Source organism: Balaenoptera acutorostrata, chromosome 14, assembly GCF_949987535.1.
Source record: "Balaenoptera acutorostrata chromosome 14, mBalAcu1.1, whole genome shotgun sequence".
NCBI classification, from domain to species: domain Eukaryota; kingdom Metazoa; phylum Chordata; class Mammalia; order Artiodactyla; family Balaenopteridae; genus Balaenoptera; species Balaenoptera acutorostrata.
In genome coordinates this window covers 69,074,579-69,091,598 of record NC_080077.1, presented here as the reverse complement: position 1 = coordinate 69,091,598, position 17,020 = coordinate 69,074,579, and the positions used below count along the sequence as shown (strand labels likewise).

Here is a 17,020-nt window from a genome sequence, read left to right as displayed (position 1 = left end):
GAAAAGAATTTGAAAAAGAATAGATACATGTATATGTATAACTGAATCACTTTGTTGTATATCTGAAACTAACACAACATTGTTAATCAACTATACTCCAGTATAAAATAAAAAGTTAAAAAAAAGACTCCTGACAAGGCAGAGACTTGAGGGGTCAGTTCTGGTCCTGCTCAGAAGCTTCTGGAAGAGGAAGATTGCATGTTGCTTGGCCAAGAGACAGTGTTTCCCTGCTCAGATGGCTGAACTCCCGCTTACACTAGCGTCTGCTTTAGGTGGACCAGCAGATGGCACTATAAACCTAAACTTCCCTCAGGAGCCAGGCCAGCGCTGTCCAATGCAAACAACGTGAGCTGCGTGTGTGATTTTTACATCTTCTAGTAGCCACGTTAAAGGAAGTGAAAAGAAACAGGTGAAATTAATTTTAATAATATATTTAATTGAACCCAATGGAGCTAAAATATTTTCAACATGTAATTAACATTAAAAATTATTGAGATGGGGCTTCCATGGTGGCGCAGTGGTTGAGAATCTGCCTGCCAATGCAGGGGACACGGGTTCAAGCCCTGGTCTGGGAAGATCCCACATGCCGCGGAGCAACTGGGCCCGTGAGCCACAATTACTGAGCCTGCGCGTCTGGAGCCTGTGCTCCGCAACAAGAGAGGCCGCGATAGTGAAAGGCCCGCGCACTGCGATGAAGAGTGGCCCCCGCTTGCCACAACTAGAGAAAGCCCTCGCACAGAAATGAAGACCCAACACAGCCATAAATAAATAAATAAATATTAAAAAAAAAAATTATTGAGATATTTCACCTTTTGGGGGGTACTAAATTTTCAAAATCCGAGGTGTATTTTACACTTGGGGGTTCATTACAATTCAGATGAGCCTCGTTTCCAGGGCTCAGCAGCCACGTGTGACGTATGCCTCCTCTACTGGACAGCACAGCTCTAGAAGACGGAACAAGTGGACTAGAGTGAACTTCAGTAACCAGAGAATCAGACTGGCAGGTCTGGGCTTAATTGATCAAAATATTTTGGGGTGAAGAAACCAGGCCCTCGTTAATATTCAGAAGCTGCAGCGTTATGTCTGGGTTGTTCAGGGGAGTGAGAGGGAGATATTTTATCCTAAGCTCAGGCTTTTGCTTTGGTTGCATCAGATACAGGCAGACATGAGTCTGGATCCTGGCATTTGTGGCCCGTTAATCCCCAGGCACAAAGGCAATCCTACTAAAGATCTGCCTTCCTGCGGCTGGGTGCAACGGCTTAGTCAGGTTACTTCATAGCTCTGAGCCTGTTAGACGTGGCATTTGCTGAAGGCTCCCAGTGGGTGCTCTGATTGAACTTCCACAGGGCGAACTCTGTCCCATGACACCTGTCAAATTCTGGCCCAAGAGAGCAGAATCGCAACAGTGCACATGACACGTGCTCGGCTCAGCCCTGCTTTGGCTGCTAATGACGGGCAGTCAGGACAAACAGCTCCTTGTTTATGGACCCAGGAAAGGGCTTTGTCCACGGGCTGTGTTTGCACAGGGCTTATAATGATATGAAAGAATGTTTGATTTCCCTTTTATACCCTTTGGATAACAAACAGACACTCAGATCCTGGACGGTACCTAAATAACACAGAGGTCTGTCTGTTAGGTACAGGGATGTTTCCACACCAGGCAGGAGGCTTGTTTGCACAGCAGGGGTTACAGCACTTCGGGCTTCGCGGCGTCTCCCCCTCTGCTGACAACAAAGCAATTCTGCTTCTGCTCTACAGTGTGTTTACTTATTTTCAGACAGAATATATACCTATAGCTCAGGCCACAGGGAAAGTCAAAAGGCCTTCTATACCAAGAGCTACTGTATTTAAAATCCTCCAGACAGCAAACATAAAACACTACGGAAACAGGACCGAGGTTGACAGGAAAGAGGAAAAATCAACAATGCTGGTTTCAAAGTCCTTGAAGCAAAAGGCCATATAACATTTCAGCAGAGCTGTTGCAACTCAAGCTGCTTTGCAAAGAGGTCAAAGGAAAATCGTCAGCTATAGACTTTCTTCCACATGAAAAAAAAAAAAAAAAAAAGCCCAAACCCCAGCTACTCTTGTTTCTTTCGAAAAGGTGCTGCTACCCTTCTAGCTAGGGAGGACTTACCCCAACTACCAAAGGGAAGCCCCTGACTGTTCTTGGAAAGGCACAGTGGAAACTTCACCACACCTATTTGTTGATTTCAGGGTAGTAAGTTCCAAGCTGAAGGGCATCTTCCCCCAGGATGAAGGGCAGCTGCAGACCCACTATGGAGCTGGGAGAACATTCCTTTCCCAGGCTGGCAGGCACCCACATAGTCCCCAGATGGGCTCAGAAGTCAGCTAATGTGACTTGGCCTTGGACCTTGAGAAGGCTGAGGCCCTCCTGACTGCCTTTCTTCTGGCAAATTCTTAGAACCCAATGATTCCTCCAGGATTTTACTTCTCGGAGGTAGCTTAGTTTTCATTCCACGGACTCTTGTAAACAGTGAGGTGACAAGATGGAGAGTCCAGCCAATCACCACCACCACCACCATTCGGCGATCACACGTGAGTGAGGCTCAGCGCAGAGGCACGGAAGGCTGGCCAGGCTGCTTAGAAGGGCAAGGGCCCGAGGGGTCCGGGGCGCCGACGTCTCTCTAGACAGGTGCTTGCCGCCGCTTGGGTTCTCAGTGGAGACTCACTCCGAGAGTTGGGCAGGCTCAGCTTGTCTAATCTGCTCTGTTGCTGTCATCCTGGCCCCAGCACGGTACTCACTCTCCTCTCTCCGGAGCACAGCAGGAGGAACAGGGCAGAAGCTGTTTTCACCCGGTACCCGTCCTGGCCGGCTCGGTAGTGACCAGAGGAGGGGCTCACACCTCCTGGGAGCTCCCTGCAATGAGTGGTCCCTGCACTGCCGAGGGGTCTCTGGCCCTAGGGGCTGACAAAAGGTGGGAAGACGCTGCGACATCTGGACAGTGAAAGAAACCTAAATATTCCTCCTCGGGGGCCTGACCAGGGGTTGCTGGCTGGACCCCAGGTGCTGGTGCTTCTTTCTCACCGACAGAAAGCAGCTGCTCCCTTTCTCTCTCCTGCCAACAACTACCCTGTTTCTGCCGCCAAAACCACATCCCCTCTCTCCCAGTTAAACAAGAATACCATCTAAAAATTGTACGAGAAGTATAACTTCTGGCAGAAAATTCAATTATGAGACAAAAGAGGAGAATAAAGTGTCCACACCCAAACAATGACTCCTCTGCTCTGGTGGACTTCCCCGTGATCTTTGCTTCCTCTGTATACTTTTTACAGGGTTGTAATCAGACAGCACAATGGCTACCTCACCTCACCATGCCTCTCAACACACATCTCACTCGCCTGGTGTCTTCGGTGTGCTGGATGGGGGCTGTTGGAGAAGCAGGACAGAGATGCAGGCGTTGTAGAAAAAGGCGAAAAAAAGCACCTCTTTCCTCTAGCAATCCCAGCGGAAGCTTGTTGGTCAGTCTTCTTTCCTATCTCCTTTCTTGGTTTCACTATTAGATGTTGAGTAGAAGCTGCAGGAGTTGGACCCCTTAGCAGTACCCTGAGGACCTGATGGTGCAGTCACCTCTCCAAAGCCTTTAACATTTATGCTCTTACAAGCCCCTCAGATCCCTGTGAGTTGTCTGGGGGACAAAGCAAGATGCCCATTGGGCTGACAATTCTAGTGCTGTTGGAATGGCGACAGCCAGCTCTGTGCCGGGCAGATGCCAGTGACAAAATCTCCCCTGCCAAAGACACACTTCCTGCACAACTGTCCGTCTAACCTCTGTTCTTATGATCCAGTTTCTGAAACAAACACAGGACACCTGGAATTTAGTTGTGATGCTGCAATTACCTAGCTATGTGATCTCAGGCAAGTCTTTCCTTCTCTGTCCTGAAGTTCTTTGAGGATCTGGGAGTCAGAGGGAGGTAATATCTGCCCTACTCAGCTGAGAGGATTGCTATGAAGAATAAAACTGGATAATAGATGGAGAAAGTGCTTTGAAAAGTCTGAATTGCCTTATGACTATGAAGTATTATTATTATTTTTTAAGCGAGAATTCTTTTTATTTATTTATTTTTAGTATTTATTTATTTATTTGGTTGCACTGGCTCCTTAGTTGTGGCATGCGAACTCTTAGTTGTGGCCTGCAAGTGGGATCTAGTTCCCTGTGCAGGGATTGAACCCAGGCCCCCTGCATTGGGAGTGCAGAGTCCTATCCACTGCACCACCAGGGAATTCCCATTATTATTAGTAGTAGTACTAGTAGTCGTTGTGGAGTATTAGTATTTGTTTATCAGCCCTATGTTTCTTTGTCACATAGATTCTTCTTTCTGTCATACGATATGCTTTGCAGTTGCAGATGCTAAGAGTCTTTCTAGACAACGTGAAAACATTGTTTTAATTAGAAATATGGCTGACTTCTATGCTGCCCAGCAAGGTTTTCTTTCTAAATATTAAGCAGAGCAACTACAGTTACTTGTAAAAAGATGCCTGATTCAACAAACCACAAAAACGACTGTAAACATTTTACATTCAACATATGTCTGGAAGCCAACATTTGGGCGGAAGACTTAAGAGTCAGACACGGCTCTTCTGCAACATTTCTGTGTTTGCTCTGGACATTCTTTCTCCCTGCCCCAACACATACACCAACATACATGTACACACATCATCCTCATACACTTTCATCCCTCTTGACATGAAGCATGTTAATAAAGCAAGTCCAGGACTTCCCTGGTGGCACAGTGGTTAAGAATCCACCTACCAATGCAGGGAACACGGGTTCAAGCCCTGGCCTGGGAAGATCCCATGTGCTGCGGAGCAACTAAGCCCGTGCGCCACAACTACTGAGCCTGCGCTCTAGAGCCCGCATGCCACAACTACTGAGCCCGCGAGCCGCAACTACTGAGCCCGTGCACTGCAACAAAAGAGTAGCCCCCGCTCACCGCAACTAGAGAAAGCCCACACGCAGCAACAAAGACCCAACACAGCCAAAAAAATAAAATAGATAAAGCAAGTCCAACTAATCAATGCTTTTGACTATGCAAATAAACTGTCTTCCTAGTGCTTCTTTATTAAAATCTACAGTTAATGCTTGTGGTACAAAACTATGTCACTAAGATGCTTACTACTTGGCAAATGCTCGTGACTCTTCTATAATTTTCAAAATTTAAAAACGAACCTGCAAACCACAATGAGATATCACTTTACACCACGAGAATGGCTATAATAAAAAAGATGGACAGTAACAAATGTTGATGAGGATGCAGAGAAATTGGATCCCTCATACATTGCTGGTAGGAATGTAAAATGGTTCAGTTACCCTGGAAAACAGTCTAGTAGTTCCTCAGAATGCCAAACATAAGAGTTATCATGATTTAGCAATTCCACTCCTTGGTATATAACGAAGAGAATTGAAAACACATGTCTACAAGAAACTTGTACACAAATGCTCATAGCAGATAACTGATAATGGCCCCAAAGTGGAAATAACCTAAATGTCCCTCAACTGATGAATAGATCAACAAAATTGGTATATCTACACAGTGGAATATTATTCAGCAATAAAAAGGAGTGAAGAACTGATACATGATAATGTACCTGGTGGGTACATCAATGGCAAGGAGGAACCTTGAAAACATGCTAAATGAAAGAAGCCAGACACAAATGGCCACATATTGTAAGATTCCTTTGAAATGAAATATCTAGACTAGGCAATCTATAGAGACAGAAGGTAGTTTAGTAATTTCAAGGGGTAAGGGAAGAGGGCAATGAGAATTGATTGCTGCTGGATATTATGTTTTTTGGGGGGGTTATGAAAATATTCTGGGATTAGACATTGGTGATGGTCATACAACTTTGTGAATCATTGAAAACCACTGAACTGTTCATTTTAAAAGAGTGAATTTTATGGTATATGAATTATATCTCAAGAAAAGAATCTGTGTGAGATATACAGAATTCAAACATTACAGAAATACATAGAAATTAACCTTTCCCTGTATTCCCTCTTGCCAACTTTGCCTCCCATTTTATCTTATTCTCTATACTGCTTTTATTATTTATAATATGTTTCTTTATGAAGTAAACTGGGACCTTGTTATACATACTGTTTATGTTACCTTTTTCACTTAATATGACCTGTCCATTTTTTCATCATTGGAAGAAAAAAATTCCCAAGTTGGGGACTTCCGTGGCGGTCTAGTGGTTAGGACTCCACGCTTCCACTGCAGAGGGCACGGGTTTGATCCCTGGTTGGGCAACTAAGATCCCACATGCCGTGCTGTGCAGCCAAAAATAAATAAATAAATAAAAATTCCCAAGTTGACTTTTTAAGTAAAATAGCAAACCCAGAAGTCATAAAGAAAAAGATTGATAATTTGATTACATAAAACTTAAATTTTTTTTTAAATGGAAAAAGACACTATAAAAAGTAGACAGGGAGAAGATATAGGATTAATATAAGAAAGGATTAATATTCCTATATTAAGCATTAATGATCCTGTAAATTGACTAAAGTCAAACAACATACCCAAAAAGTGGACAAATGGGAAGTCCAGGAAAGGAAATACAAAATGGCGAATACACACAAGAAAGTTATCAACTTCACTAGAAGTCATCATGTTTTGCCCATCAGATTGGCAAAAAACAAAAGGACTGGTGACCACTACTACTGGTAAGAACAGGGGGCAATGGACACTCATAAGTTGCTGAAGGATATGTGAATTGCTACAACCTTTTGGGAAAGTAGGTAGGTAGTATTTAACAAATGAGTATAACCTTTAACCCATTTATGGGGGCTCTAACCCACAAAAATAAAAGCACCACCACTAAACATGTTCACAAGAATGTTTATTGCACCAATGTTTGTAAGAGGGAAAAAACTGGAAACCGGAATGTCTGTTGATAGGTGATCGCTGAGTCAATTGTGATTTATGGGAACCACGGATATTAAAGAAGCATGTGTCAACCCTACACGATTGACCTAGAGGCACGTACACAGTAGACAGCTATGTGCAAAAAGCAAGTTGCTTAGTAATTACATGGCAAATGGTATTAAAATAAAACCCAAACCCCTAGAGATGCGAATGTGTGTTTATATACTGTTGTAGGCACAGAGGAGGCCTGCTAAATTTGGTATGTTAGGGGCTGGGTATGCTGTGATTGATTATTTAAAAAGAGGAACTTTAAAAAGCTGATTGTTGATAAAGGACAATATTGTGCTTATTTAAACTTTCCTCCAAGCTGGGGAAGAGTTAGGATGAGAAGTCAATGCTGGCGAGATAGGAGAGTTAAGAGGGTGTAACTAGAAATCAGAATATAAGGTAGGTTATCACTTTTCTTTTGATCTAACATTTTGGCTCTTTACAGAGAAAGAGAGATTGGGAGGAAGCCAGGACCCGTCAGTCTGAAGTACTGAACAGGTGGCTGGCTGGAGGTGGAAACTCTTCTTTTTTGAATTTTATTTATTTTTTGGCCATGCCACATGGCATGCGGGATCTTAGTTCCCTGACCAGGGATCGAACCCGAGCCCCCTGCAGTGGAAGCGCAGAATCTTAACCACTGGACCGCCAAGAGAGTCCCCTGGAAACTCTTTTTTTGGTTTCTGGCTCTGGCATCTCTTTGGGGTTCACTTGGAAGAGAAGTCACCTGGAACCTTACACAAGAGCAGATCGGGGAAGAATCAGCCCAGGAGATGTTGGCTTCTGGATCAGTTATGATTCACTTTGTGAAGAGTTTGCCTTCAGTGTTATTACTGGAGACCACACTTCCACTGGGGTCAAAGAAACTCCCCAAAGCAAAGTACTAACTCAAAGAGGAGCAGTCATGCTAAGTCCCTGAGACAGTTCTTGCAAAACCTAATCTCTACTTTAGGAAAACTAAAAGGTCAAATTGGGAAAAAACCTTAGCTTCACTATAACAATCCTACCCAGAATGTACTACCGAGAGGGGCTAAATGTGATTCCCGAAATGACACAGAAATTTGGAAAATGTCTCTTCTTTCAAGACTTTAGAAATGCAAAGAACAGATCTATTTTTTTAAAGTGAAAATAAAAATATTTTTGAAAACAGCAGTATTTTTTGAGTCCTGTTCATGACTATTTTATAGGTTGAATGGTTCTTCCTGTTCTTTTTTTTCCCTCCCCACCCACCCCAACCAGGGATCGAACCTGCGCCCCCTGCAGTGGATGCGCAGAGCCCTAACCACTGGACCGCCAAGGAAGCCCCGATTTTTTCTTTTCATCGATTCATTTAAAGCTGAAAAGGTCTAAGGTAGACAAGTGATAAGGCCCGAACACAGGAAAGACACATGTGCTCTTGTTGGCAGCATTTAGTTCCAAGAAGTGACTTTAAGTTCTCTTCGGGGACATTAGAGAGACAAAAGGAGATTTATCTGAAACTGACAGGTCCTTAAACATATGCAAATGTCATAAACGCACACTCCCTTTAGTTAATGGTGAGGCTCCTCTTAAGGGAGAGATATAAAGAAAACAAAGACTCAAAGCCATTTGTCCTTTTCTCGAGACATCCTTGGCAAGGGAAATCATTATGCCGATGGACCCAGCGACTGGGCTTCTGCATCAGGGGTGCCTATGAATAATTTCAGGGAAAAAAGAAAACCTCCTAAACGTCGTGATCAGACGGAAAGAAATGAGTGAGGAAAGAGAACACACAGCCTTTCACTGTCCTCACGAAACCTCAGTCCCCTCAGGTCAGGGACACAGACGTGACGACACAGATGTTGAGTCTGGCTTGGGGCACTGAGCCCAGCCCTCCATCCCAAACCTGAGGGGATATAGTGTATTCAAATAGCAATCGTTTCCCATTCAAATTTCCTTTTTAATGACTTTTAGCTAAATTAAATCCTTTCAGTATGTTTCTTTCTCCATCTTTGCCAGGCAGTAACAGAAGAGCGGGGACCGGGCTAGCTAGAAAACGAGGAAGTGACCACAGGGCACTTCTGTAGTTGGCACAGGAAGTTTTGGAATCTATTTTCAAAACACGCCCGATCTAAAATCTTCATGTGCTTCTCGCCAACCTCGCAGAGGCTGAATGAACCACACGTGGCTCTGTGAAAAGCCACCTCACCCTGTGTGGCATTTCTGCTGTCTGGCTGGGTTAACATCCCTGCTTCGCTAGAGGCTAATAACCAGGGAGCGCAGACGCGGGCGGAGGGCACTGGCATAATGAGGACCACGCTTCATTTCCTCCTGTGTTTTTCGGAGAAGCAGCTCTCGGGAGGGACTTCTCACCGGGCTCGCTCTGTCCTGCTCCGGAGGCAGGTCTGAGACACAGGTGGCAGCCTCAGGTTGGTTGCCTGTCAATCAGCGAGACTGTGCCAGATCATGACACAGACACCCTCAGATCTCTCCGGGGGCCCCTCATGTTACAGGGGAAGGGGGAGCATCTGAGGGCGTCTATTCCTTCTCTCCTTGGCCACGTGAGTCTTGCTCACGATGCGGCTGGCGTTGCTCCTGCCTCCTCTCCCAGCATTGGGAAGACGCAGATGGCGCCTTTGGGAATTTTTATCTAGAAAGTACTTTGCTTTCAGGGTGGACTGCTACACAGCCCCACTGTTCCTTAAAATGACTCTCACCATTTGTGGGGAGCTTGGGAAATGACACATTATACAGTTGTGTGTGACTGACAAGGGTGCTTCTTCAGTGACACTGGGACTGGGACGGATGGTGAGCTGTCCATCACCTGCATCGAAATGAATGGACAAGGGATGGCTCCAGAGTCCCATGCGACAAGGAAACTTAAAGGTGCTGGGAAAGCACCTGTTCAGTGTGGATCTCTCTAGTTTCAAACAGTCAGTTTTGAAAGCGATTCTATATTTTCCTTCACGCTGAAGAGGCGAGGGGCAAGGATGAGGGTGAGGGGTATGGCATCCTTAAGAGGCAAGGGGAAAGGATGAGGGTGAGGGGTATGGCATCCTTTCAAAGCAGACAGAGGAGAAGGAGAGGGGGGCGGGGATCGGAAGTACCTGCGCACACTTTCAGGCATTGACTTAACTGTTTTCACTAGGCACTTTGCCTCTGCTTGTTGAGTACTGAAATCTCGATCAAATTTCAAGTGCTTTCTAGGACAAAGTGGTTAATTTGGAATCGCCTTGAAGCCTCCTGCCTCTGCGGATGAGGGGGACAGTCCCTGTACTGTAACCTTTAATCTTGACAAACAAGAACCATCTGGCAGTGGTGGGGGGGCAGGGAGAGTCCAGATAAAGGACTGAGGGTGGATCACATGCTTGAATTTAGTTGGGTTCCCTACCTCCTGGCCCCTGTCCTGCACAGGACACGACTCACTGTCTGCTTCCGAGAACGATCCGGATTCGTCGCTGGAGTTGGTGCCGTAAGACTGCTCACATTTAATCTGGGGTCGGACTTGGTTGTACATTCCATCTCCCATCAGGCCTGGTTCCTGATGTTCTGTGGCAAGGAATCTGGCTCCCTGGGAACAGGGCGAGGAGGAGAACTCGCAGAGAGGAAGGCTGCAGGGCGAGCCCCCGCTCCCGTCCTCGGCGTACGAGTAGGACGAGCACGAGCTCGAAGTTCTAGTCCTGGTCTCCAACGGGGGCGAGCGAGGGCAGACTTTGATTGGCACCGGGCAGCTGGTGTTGGGCCGCATCCTTCCGGGCAAGTGGTCAGCCATCAGCCCACCGTGAGGGTAGGCCTGTGAGCTGGGGACGGACTGGCCAGTCCCCACCCACAGGCCCTTTGGCACCGGCTCAGAGAGATCTTTGTCCAAACCGCTTACCCCAGAATACGAGTGCACCGCGGTGCTCGCTTGGTCACAAGCGCTGGAGGAGAAGATCACACTTCTCCGGTCCAGCTCTCCTTCCTGTTTACAGAGCGCCTCCAACCCAGGCCCCTTGAGGGGCGACCCCACTGTGAAGCTGGACGCGTCCTTCTGGCCCATGTGGGGCTGTCCGTAATTGCCCGGGAAAGGGGCGTAGTCACTTTTAAGGTCACCCTGAGTGATCCCCTTGTCAAAAGGGCACGCGGAACTCCTGGCAAAGTGCTGCTGAGAGGTACCCGGCAGGCCGGACAACTCCACACTTTTTGTTAGGCTAAACAGAGACCTCAAGCAGGAGGGGGAGGACGCGCCCCTGGACCTCTCCAGGCAGGCGGCCCCGGCAGGGGGGGCGGGGGCGGGGGCGGGGGCGGGGCGGGGCTGTTTCCGGTCCATTTCCACGTCCCCGGCTCTGTCTTTGACGTCAGGCTCATCTCCAGACAGGCAGAGCGTGATGCTCTCTTCTTCGTTCTCTTCGCTGGGCGGCTCGCTTTTGATCTGCCCCATGGCAAGCCCCGGCTTGAGGCTGCTGCCAGAGTTATCTTCACTGAATGTGCTTGCAAAACCTGAGGTACTGTGTGATGATGCGTTATAGACATTCTTGGTACATGCAAGCTGGTATTTCTTGTATCTGGGGTACTGCGTTAACGCGTCCTTTGCCGCGCTCTCCTTGGTGTCCGCGGGCACGTCGGACTCCGGCAGCAAAACTTCTTCCTTCTCTGCTACTGGGATGGCAGTGGCCTCAAAGCTGATGGGGTCTGGAAGCATCTGGTCCCTGGGGCAAGCCATCTTGGCCGTCTCCGAATCCATCGTCTCCTCCTCTTCCTCCTCTTCCTCTCCGGCGCTGTTCTCACGGTCCTCGTGCGGGCGCTGGCACGCACCGTCCTTTCGGCACACAAACAGGCCATCCTCGCTGTTCAGGAGCTGGGTCTGCAGGAAGCTGAAGCAGGAGTCCTCCAGGTTGTGCATGCGCAGGAACTCGGCACAGCGGATGACCTCGCGGATGTTTTCTCTGCTGAGTAACAGCTTGGCGGTGTAGGCGAACTGCAACAGCGGCCCAAACCCCCTGGCCGTGACCTGCAAAACAAACAAGGGAATTGCCGACCGTTACCATCAGCACTGCTATTGTCCCGAATCCCTCAGCTGAAGCAAGATAACCAGACAGCGCTAATGTCCCAGGATAAAGACTGCAAAGGAGCAATTAATCTCGTCCTGGGTCAGCAGTGATTCTGCTTCCAGTAATTAGGGCCTGTCTCGTGCATGCCAGCGCTCTACTCATCACGACACACAGAACTGAAAATCATCAAGGTCAAGTGGCTAAACAAGATGACAGTGGGTTCAGTGTTTACACTAATGAAATATCCTGGCAAAAATGCACGGTAACAATGGGAAGCCTATTAATTTCCCTCCCCATCCGTCCTGTTGAGAGCCACTGTACGTCAGGAGTGCTGTGATACTTCTTACAGCTCACTCGAGCCAAAGAAAGCATTATAGTTTTCTGGTCAACTGCAGAACTAGCAATATGGCCCTGTTAGAAACCGGAAAGTCCACGGGGTTTCGAAAATAGTTTTTCCCTCACAAAGTTAAAAAGAGACGTTGAAAGCAACTCCTGTTTTTTGCTCATTCATCATGGTTTCTAGTTGAGATTTTCCAGTCATCACGTCATACCCCATCTTACAATGATACTAGAGATGACAGTCCAAAGCAGCGTTCTCAAAAAAGAAATTAACTCCTGGCCCCTAAAAAGGGTGGAGGGTGGTTACAGAGCTAAACAAGCCGGCTGTCATTTAAATGGCTGAAGTTGTTGAATGGCACAGGACATGGGCAATTCCTTCCCTAATTATAAGAAGCAGCTTTGCCACGCAGCTGTCTTCTTTCCTGGTAAATCTTCAGGGGCTGAGCCTACTGTCATGTGCTGCTAGTCCATTACACATTTTCCGCAGATTGGAAACATGCTATTTATGCACAGCTTGTGTACACGCGCATGCCTGCACGTACACACACGCTGAATGACTTAGACCATTAGAAATATGTTGCCTAAGGCCAGTTGTTCTTTCGAATGAAAATGGATTAAACTTGCTGGTGTTCAGGGCAGGCTTCCTTACCCTATACACATACCCACGTATCCTCTAGGTTCTTGCAAGCACTGCTGACCCTATAAGGAAGGGAGGGGAGGCAGGTCCATGAATCATGTGCACAAAACAAATGAAAGCAGAGGTCATGGGGTCCTTGCTGGAAGCCACAGTAGCAGTGACTAAAAAATATCTGCTAGGGGAATAAGTGCAGAGCAAGATGAACCCGCAGGCTTTGGAACTGACTGCCACATGGATTGAATTCAGAACAGCACACAGAGCCCAAACTCTTGTGAGGACCTATATCTGCTGTTCAAGATTCAACACAGACATCAACTCTTCTGGGAGCCCTCTGCAGACTTCTTAGAGAGCGAATGACACCATCCTCTCAGCCCCCATAGCCGAAGAAAGGAAACACCCTGCCTTCCCCAAGGGCAGTGCTGATTTTATATCACTGACTGCATTCTAAGGGAATGCCTAGTAAGGGAAATTTCTTAGATACATAGCTGAATGGAATTTTAATTGTTAATATTTTTGAAGTACTTTAAATAAAATTCAAAAAAATTTCTCCATCAGATAATGAGTCCTGAGATGTTTGGTTTAAAAAAAAAAAACCACAACAAAAACCCATGACTGCAAGACCCACATTATAGTTCTACAAGGGCAATCATTGCCATCTCCCTTTTATTGTACTTAATTGTGTCAGTTTCTACCAGTAGACAGCAAAGCTTCTTCAGATCAGGGATTGTTTCATTTCTCTTTGTAACCCTGCACCTAAGGAGGGTCTCTAAACATCTGATAAAAGCTTGTATATTACTGAATATGTCTGAAGTCTAACTGTGCCCCTAACATACAACTATAGTGTCCAGAAGGTGACAACACACTCTGCTTGGTGAGTGCTGTCTCAAATTACTTTTGGAGCAAGGCACTGTGTAAACCAACAAACTACACCAATTAATCAATGGCAGGCAGGGGTGCTTATTTGTCACGTCCTCTAGCACCTATATTGAAAGGGAGTTCACCTGACCTACACTTTTGTTCTACTAAGCTGACATGGCAATAGATTCAGCAAATGTCTGTTTTATGTACTTTTCTCCCAGGAACCTATAAAAGGGAGTGTAAGGTAAGGAAGTGCATATTGATAAGTAACCAAAGAAGGTTGATGAGAATGTCACAGGACCCATTTCTTCATTGTAACACGGCTCCACCACAAAGAGAAAATAGCAGAATCAAGGCAGAATTGACCCCTCCATCAGGAAGCATCTTCCGCTCCGCTCCTAGGCAATCTGCCAATTGCAGAGTGGATAATACACATCTTGAGTTTTGGCAGATGCACTCGTTATACGGGAAATCGGGGAAACTCATCTTGATGCTATTTATGTTTTTTTTATACAGTCCTCCTCATACTCTCATCCCCATTTCTTTTTTATTTTGATGCGGTCTCAGCTGTACCACTATCCCCTGCTATGGCTGCTTTTAAAGAAAATTCCTGAAGAAGCTAAGGGACACTCTTGAGGATCACTAGATCAGTCCTGGGTATCACCACTTGCCTCATGGCAGCAAGGAGCTGCAGAAAGCTTCTCCACTCAGGGCCAAGCTAATACTTAAATGTTATGAGTGGGTCCAAGGATGCCAATAAGCACAGTCTCCACATCCCAAATCAGTTCATTGATCCTTTGGGGGCTCAGGAGACACGATGAGCTTGAAATGATCGTCACATGGTCATGAACGAGTCATGAATAGAAACAGGGTTGTAAAATGTCATTCAATCCCAGGTCAGAGAAAACGGTGTCCTCACCATGAAATTTCGAGAGTCCGTAATTAGCTCTTCCCTCCTGCGAGTTTAAACCATGCTTTGTCATATTTAATTCTGCTAAATTTTGCTCAGCTTCTGCGCGCAGGGCTTTGTCTAGAGAGTCAGTTACTATTCACCAAGCTCCTGCTAGTTCCCAGCACCGCGCTAGCTGGTTCTCCGAACGTGCTGGAAGGCAGGCATGATTGCCGCTATTTTGTAGACAAGGAAACTGAGAAGCAAGGAGGTGAAGGAGTGCGTCCAAGGTCCTAGAGCTAGTAAGTAGAGAGTTGGGATTCCAACCTAAGTGCTATGGAAAATGGTTAAGTACAAGACTCAGCCCTGTGCTCAAGAAACCTACAATTTAGCTTTGAAGAGGAGATAAGAACAATAAGTTAATTTTCAGGAACCACGTAAATCAACAATGGAAAGGCAAGATGACATGTCACAAGACGACATGATTAGTTGTCAACTAAGAAATCCTGACCAGTTCAGGAGAAGAAGAGACTGCTGAGGTCTGTGGGATCCCTTGAAGCAAGGACTTGTAAGCAGGACACCTGGAGTGTACTGAATTGCCCCCGACTGGGTCCGATCGGGGTCAAGGGTTGCTTTGATACAATGGGTACCTTCTGAACTGCCACTACTGTCCCTTCCAGGAACCCATCTCTGGTGCATTTCAGCCCAGTTGCAATAGCTCCAAATACACAAAACAGAAAGTGGGTGCCCATCACACATGCAGGCCAGTGTTAAAACAGGCAGTGGCTTTCTAAATATTGGTTTAGCCTCCATCTTGAGTAGCTTGCACTGTCTTTCCATTTTGAGGAATCATTTAAGCTCACATGCTCAGAAAGCAAATATCCAGGTACCCACGTGAACCTGCATGTTTATGAAACTGGGGCCACAAGCCCGCACTGTTATTTACTTTCTGTTTGTAACAATAAGGCTCTGATAATGGGAAAAATAAGAGGGGGTAGGAGGTGAAGAATCACCCACAAAACTAATGACCCATAACAATGTTATTTAAAAAGGTAATGATCATCAAGTTACAGAGGAATGAAGTGATGAGAAATAGCAAGCCAGTCCCAGCTCACTGGTATTAATGGAGCTGTGTTCCACTGCTCTCAGGCAAGCAGACATATCTAGGCTAAAAATCACCGGTCAGGAATGGCCTAAAGGAATGATAAACAAATGCAAAATACAGTATTAGGGGCACCTGTGATAACAGTCTTGCATTTTGAATGGAATCTTTTGGTTGGATCATTCTGAAGAGTATTTTTTCCATCACATTATGGTTCCATAATGTGCAATATACATTGTGCTACAGATGAGACTGGCTCACGTACTGGGCAGAATGGAGGGTGCCCTGGGGGACTAAGACCCGTGAGAGGTCAGGAAGTAATCCCGCCTTGCTCTCTGGTTGCTCCCAAGGAGGCAGTGGCCTCATCCAGCAGTTGGCACACAAAAGGCGAGTGGCTCTGACCTTTGGGTTTCGGGCCTGAAAGAAAAACAAGGTCAGACTACCAGACTCGTGCACTGTGGTGTGAGCCCACACGCCACTCATGGGTTGAAAATCTGACCCACTGAAACTATGACCCTCCACCCTTTGTTCCCTTGGGTTCTGACGTATCATCTCTCTGCTGTGGAAGAAAGGAAGATGACGTGATGAAAACGCAGCTGGCAGAGGGCATGCTTGGGTGCTGTTTGCAGAGCTGGGGAGCTCATTCCCTCAGGACGTGGTCCGTGTGCTGCTGGACAGAGCTTGTGAAAGGAAACTTCTAACATTTTTGTCACTCTGGATTATTACAGGGATCAGGCATCTGGGCTTCAGGCATAAATTGAAAATAGGGTTTGGGAATTTTTATAAGACTTGGAACAGCATTTTCTACTCAAGCCATGTGATGAAGGTCTTCTCTGCTGCTTCTGGCAGTGTATATTCATGGCTGCAGCACTGAGTCCATCTACCCGAGCCTGATCTGACGGGTCAGGAGATCTGGGGACTGCGTCCCAGGAGAGGGGTGGCACGCTGCTCAAGGTCCCATAACCACAGCCTCACAAAACACGGAATCTTTTACTTTTAGCAACATCATGTCCTAATGGACCTGGATCTCTCCTACGCTGCTGGAGCAGGCAAGAGGAGGTAACAAAGCTATGCCGATGGGCTTTTGAAAACACTGACTTGGGTTGTATTTGCACAGCAAGGCACTTGTCAAATAAAGAAAACAGCACCAGTGACAACTCACTCCTCCCTTCCACCTCCACGATGCACTGCATCCCATTCTGCAGGCTGAAGACTGACTTAGCGATGAGGCATCGCTTCCAATCTTAATTTTCTATAATTAATATCCATGTTATCAC

The 17,020-nt window shown here is 46.4% G+C and overlaps 1 protein-coding gene across 5 annotated transcripts in view; it reads right to left on the bottom strand.

The window, feature by feature from the left end:
• The window catches only part of BACH2 (BTB domain and CNC homolog 2), a 364,544-nt gene that overhangs the window by 8,000 nt on the left and 339,524 nt on the right, over nucleotides 1–17,020 (bottom strand). For all 5 annotated transcript variants that reach the window (XM_057528127.1, XM_057528128.1, XM_057528131.1 and 2 more), the window contains exon 5: nucleotides 10,280–11,878. In XM_057528127.1, coding sequence (XP_057384110.1) covers nucleotides 10,280–11,878 — 1,599 coding nt within the window. The remainder of the gene's footprint in view (nucleotides 1–10,279; nucleotides 11,879–17,020) is intronic.